At 31.4% G+C, this 6,045-nt stretch overlaps 1 protein-coding gene across 3 annotated transcripts in view; it reads right to left on the bottom strand.

Moving 5' to 3' along the window:
* LOC117106242 overlaps positions 1 to 6,045 on the bottom strand; it is a 35,382-nt gene that overhangs the window by 14,332 nt on the left and 15,005 nt on the right. For all 3 annotated transcript variants that reach the window (XM_033247594.1, XM_033247597.1, XM_033247596.1), the window contains exons 4-5: positions 1,977 to 2,117; positions 1,647 to 1,787 (exon numbers count right to left, since the gene is read on the bottom strand). In XM_033247594.1, coding sequence (XP_033103485.1) covers positions 1,647 to 1,787; positions 1,977 to 2,117 — 282 coding nt within the window. The remainder of the gene's footprint in view (positions 1 to 1,646; positions 1,788 to 1,976; positions 2,118 to 6,045) is intronic.

Below are 6,045 nucleotides of genomic sequence, written 5' to 3'. Positions count from 1 at the left end.
ACTGTGTATGGAATGACCATGGAGCCGGAGGCGATGATAAATCAACCTTAATTGTTTGTCCGAATGTTTTGTCCACAGCCCAGCGCGAAATTCAATAGGTTATGGCCCAGGCGTGGTTGCAGCTCTCCTTCGCCTCCTCACACATGCACGACGAAATCTAAATTTAGTAACATAGCTACGCAATCGATTTGTAGATTTACTATTATTCGGAGAAATAAACTTGAATAAACTAGCCTACGTACAGATTTTAAAGCAGCCATTATAAGTTATTGAGCTACATTATCGTTCCACCGTGCCGCGCTGTGTGTACGTGGGCCGGTTATAGCAAGGAGGTATAGCTCCTTGGTTATAGCAGCAGTAGCAAGTAAACAAAGAATGGGTTGTTGACCATGGGATAAGTTTAAATTTACCTCCGGAATAGTTTCGTTACACGTATTTACCGTGAGCTAAAACTTGCTCGAACAGTCGACTACCCACAAAGTGCTCAGCACGATTACCCGGTGAAATAAACGGAATACGGTTGGTGTTTTTTGCTTGAACAGGCCCTTAGAGATCAGTGAATTGGAGAAGAATTTATACCTTTTACTATAACAGGGTCCTCAGTCACCAGAGGTCACTTCTGTGCTATCTGGCTAAATGAGCTTTCTTAACAAAACTAATTTGGTTTTTCTGCGCATGGTGGTATCCATCTGCACTGACTTACGTGAGACAACTGATAATAGAGTAGTATGAACTTTTGAGAACAGGTTTATTTTATAGGCGATTTTTTTCTCGTTTGTTGAGTGCGGGAGGTAATCCTGATTTCTGGAAGACTCTCGCAACTTAAAGGAGACTTTGGACCCCTGCTATACTGTAGGCCTATAGCCTAGGGTTTGTTGTCAACAATCATTTATGCACTTTGGTTGGAAAGTGGTCATCACAAGTCTAAAATTTATTTTTTAAACTATCAAATGTGTACTAAATTAAAGTTTAAGCTGACCCTAGACTTACAAGATTTTGGCTCAGTTTGGCTTGGGCAACACAACCTTTTATGTATGGCAAAATAAAACAATTTGTACTTACTAGTAAGGATATGCAGATATAATTATAATTATTTATATTGAGTGACAGAATCTTTATATTGGCAAATTTGATTAGAATATTTGTCATTTTGTTTTAATCAAAACATTCTGATCAAGAAATTAATATTTTACAATCCTCATCATCCCTATCCTGAGCGAAGTCTTTACTAATGTCATCATCATCCAAATATTGTCTTTGTCGTAATTATTGTATAAACTATCCTGAGCAATGTAATGTCTTAACCATCGTTGTCGTGGCCACAGCAACCATTTTGGGCAAATGTCTTTATTATTGTCATTCGGCAGCAGTAAACTTTTTCAGCGATGACTTTACCCATCGTGATTGTAGCCGCAGCAACTATTTTGAGCAGTTTTTACCATCATCGTCATCGCAAGTTCCACAAATATCATAAGCAATAGCATTTACCCTTGTTGTCATAATTGAACAACAACATCATCATCATGAAATCATTATAATAATCATCATCACCATGAGCATAATCATTATGATGAGAATTATCATCACCATCGCTATAAACATCATCACTTTCCTCAAAATGCCTTCAAAATTTGTTTTTGCCTTACTTTGATGCTGGAACCTGGTACTGCATGCACCACTGTAGCCTGTCCTAAGTAATCTTTCTTACTTAAGTTCTCTATCTTGTCTTTTGGAGGTCTGAAAATTTCCTTTTGGGGTAAGCTGAAAATAGTTGGAATTAGACCATCCTAGAAAACAAAAATATATATTTGAAGGAAATTCTCCAAATTTTAAAATATTTCTATTAAAAAATGTATATCTTTAACGTTATAAAATATCTGACAAAGTTTTTGTTTTCTGTGTGTTTATTATGTATTATAAGATGAATTTTTTAAGTTGGTAATTATAAACACGATTAAAAAAAAAAGTAATTTGACCTGCAGTTTGATCTTGGCAGACTGTATCACCTGAATATGATTTTTTTCTCTTTGGCATTTATCAGCCTCCGTTAGAATATCAAGGGCCCATTCAGGATCTTTTGTCATTGCTGCTACTGCTATGGATAAGTTAAGTAAAATCTGGAAAATTCAAAAAATGAAAACCATCATTCTTGTGTGTATTGTTGAAATTATAATACATGCATTCATTTCTAGTGTCAATTTCAGATTATTTAGAACAACTAATGTGTTAATTGAATGGCAACCAAAAAAGTTGAAATGTGTCATAACCCAGTAGGGCTATCACTCGTCTTTTACAGCTATGAAGGCAAAGGAAAGGAAGCCAGTCATCGTGATCTATACAATTAATCCTTGAAGCAAGCTTGTGCAAGGCAGAGTTTGTATATAGGTAAGGCTGTTGAATCTTTACAGAAAACTGTTTAGAACTTCCGGTATGTTTAATTTTTTTCAGGTTTTACGGTAAGATTCTGTAGGTCTTTTTTTCCAAAAACTGAATGGACTAAGCTTTAACATTACATCACAAAAAACTATTTTGTCACTTATTGAAGTTAGTGATGATTTTGATGCCTCTTATACTGCTTTACACGCAGCAAATAAAGATTTTTTTTTTTCTCTTTTGTGGGAATTTCCCCCACCTTTATACTTTCTCTTTTTGTTATTTTTTACATTTTTTTTTCCTCAACGACATAAAAAATATCAAAAATCAAGGAAATTAAAATTAAATTGCACAGGATATGGGGGTCAGTCCACCATGGCTGACTAAATTGTTCAACTTTGGTTTTACCTGCATTATCATTTACGTTAACATTCTAAATTAAATCATTATCTCAAAAACAATTTTTGAAAAAGTGCATCCATTCAGAATTGTGTATACGATTTAGAACGCATACAATGTGCAGATCCACTCATATACATATATATGTATACATACGCACCTTATTATCATACACACACATAAACATTTAATATTTAATATTTTTTTTCTTAAATTTATTTATTTTTTTCGAAATAACACCATATAAATTTCTCATATACATTTTAAGTTTAATACATTTACCTACACACATATAGTAGTACAAGGTCAGGTAATCATGCTGACCAATAATGTTTCTTTATAATGCACCTATTATTATCTGCATACATCTATATAAATACACATATACAAAAACACTCACATACATATACTCATGTACATATACATACATACATACATACATATACATACATATAGACATAGACATAGACATAGACATACATATACCCATACATACACATACATACATAAGTCTCTATTTATTTATTTATTTATTTTCTCTTTAATAGTGAGAACACCACATTTATACTTCATAATCATAGGCCTAGGGCTACATCTCTCATACTGTAATAATATTTTTTTTTTTTCAATATATTTAAAACATATACCTTTGGCAGATTCTTTTTATATACCAAAATTAAAATTCCCTAACAATTAGAGTAGGCCTAACGTTTGAATATCTTGCACGTTATATTTGAATACAATCCATGGATTTATACAAACTGGTTTGTTTAATTCGCTTAATATTTTAATGTAATAAATAGAATATGTTGCAATTGAACACAATGTATTTTTGTAGATTGAGATGGAATTGATTTTTCCTTAATAAAGCTTGCATAAATAGATTTTGTTTTAGACTTAACTATATTACTTATTATGTTACATTCGTTTGTAGCCATTTGCTCATCACGGTTATGATTTTTAATTATAACAATCCATTCTTTTGGAATAGCATCAATTAGTGATGCGTATTCACTGAGCCAATTTCTCTTAATACATAATTTTTTAAGTATTTCTTCTAGTTTCATTAATCGATTATATATAATTATATCATTGATTTTATTAAGTCCTGAGAGAATCTAGTTCTTATAAAATGAAGATTTATTTCCATGCATAATTATTAACTTATTTCCCCATAAGTTTTGTTTAACTACTGCTTCGTAAGTGTTAACTATACAACTCTCAATTTTGTTTAATTCAACACAGTACTTTATGAGGTTAAAATAAAATGGTGGTACGTTGTTAAAGTTAATATGATCTTTTATATTAATACTTGACATAGTAAAAACTAGACGTGCATCTGCAACTTTATTTATATATAACGGCAATAATTTCCATCTTACATGTTTTCTACCAAGTAATTTTAAGGGCTTTTATGTGTAATGAGAAATCAGGCATATTTATGCCACCTTCAATTATATTGCCGATTAATGTTTTTCCATTCCATATAAACTCGTATGTCAGTTTGTTTATTTTGTTGATAATATCCTCTGGAACGTCAATAATAGATGCATTGTAAGTCAATTTAGACAACGCGAGGCTCTTTAAAATTGTCACCTTTCCAAACAGAGTAAGGTTTCTAGCCTTCCACTTATTTAGTAACATTTCTAAATTAATTAACTTAATTTCCCAATTTAATTTTTCACATTCCTTTTTATTGTATCCCACGTATATTCCCAATATTTTTATTGGTTCATTTACCCAATTTAAATCACATGGTTTTTCTATTCTATTTAAATTCTTACCAACCCATATGGCGTTTGTTTTATTTTTATTAAGGGTCATACCGGAAACCTCACAGAAATTACTAACAATGTGTAGCCCATGTTCAATACTATTTTCATTACCAACAAACAGAATAATGCCATCTGCCAGTTGTGCAATGCGAACTTCTTCGTTCCCTTTATCCGGATCAGGCACAACTATTCCTTTATAATTCATATCGTTTCTGATATTACACGCCATAATTTCAACTACTAAAATAAACAAAAGCGCCGACAATGGACAGCCTTGCCTTATCCATTTCTCATCTTAAAACTTTCAGATATGCATCCATTGTTGACAATGACACATTCTGTATTGTTATAAATTGTGTTTACCCACTTGCAAAATGAGTCACCAAAATTAAATTTGTTTAAAACTTTAAACATAAAATCTCTACTGACAGAATCAAAAGCTTTTCTAAAATCAAGCGATAGTATAGCACCTTCTACCTCTTCTTCTGCAGTATAATGCAAAATATCGTTAATTAGGCGAATGTTTTCGCCCGCAAAACGTCCTTTAATGTATCTTTTTTGGTCATCATTAATTAAATTTCCAATTATTTTATGCAGCCTGGAACACATGATTTGAATTAACATTTTATAATCGGTATTTAGCAGTGTTATAGGACGCCAATTTTCTAGTAATTGTTTATCTCCTTTCTTATATAGTAAATTTATTACTTTATAAGTATAAATACTTATTTTATTTTTGTGTATGACTCATTTCACCACTATAATAGCAGTCATTTAGTGCATTGAAGACAATTCTTTTAATGTCTTTCCAGAATAATTTATAGAACTCTACTGTCAAGCCATCGCTTCCTGGAGCTTTATTTAATTTCATTTTCCGTATTAGGCATCTTCACATTCATCTAACATAACAATTCCTTCACAAACACTATATTGTTCTTCAGCTAAAATATCTACATTTGATTGATCCAGGTGTTTGTTGATATCAGTATGGGAAATCCCCTTATTTGCACACAGTTGTCTAAAGAAGCGAACTTCCTCACACAGGATTTCCTGTGTTTTTGTCAACATTACGCCATTTGACTTTTTATTTCTTTTTATATGTTTTTTTGTTCCATTATTTTTTTCTAAACCAAGAAAAAATCTAGTGCTACGTTCGCCCTCTACTATCCATTTGATCCTTGAACGAATGTATGCACCTTTTGTTTCTTGTTCATATATTTTTTCTAATTTTTTTGTTTTTTCTTCGATTTCTGTCTCAAAGTTTTCATTCAAATTACTAGCATTATTAACCAGAGCAACATTCAATCGTTTGATATCTTTTTATAAATTTTCTTTTATTGCGTTTTTTTCTTTATTTATATTTTTACCATAATAAATTGAAACGTCTTTAATTTTAACTTTTATTAATTCCCACAATAATTTGGGACTAAGGTCTGTTTCATTAGCCTGTGTTTTTTGAATAATATTTATAATAGACTTTTGATAGTCAATATTATCC

This window comes from Anneissia japonica, unplaced genomic scaffold, assembly GCF_011630105.1.
Source record: "Anneissia japonica isolate Jap-2015-1 unplaced genomic scaffold, ASM1163010v1 scaffold1356_len1145284_cov175, whole genome shotgun sequence".
Classification (NCBI taxonomy): Eukaryota; Metazoa; Echinodermata; class Crinoidea; order Comatulida; family Comatulidae; genus Anneissia; species Anneissia japonica.
This window is presented reverse-complemented; position numbering and strand designations above follow the sequence as displayed.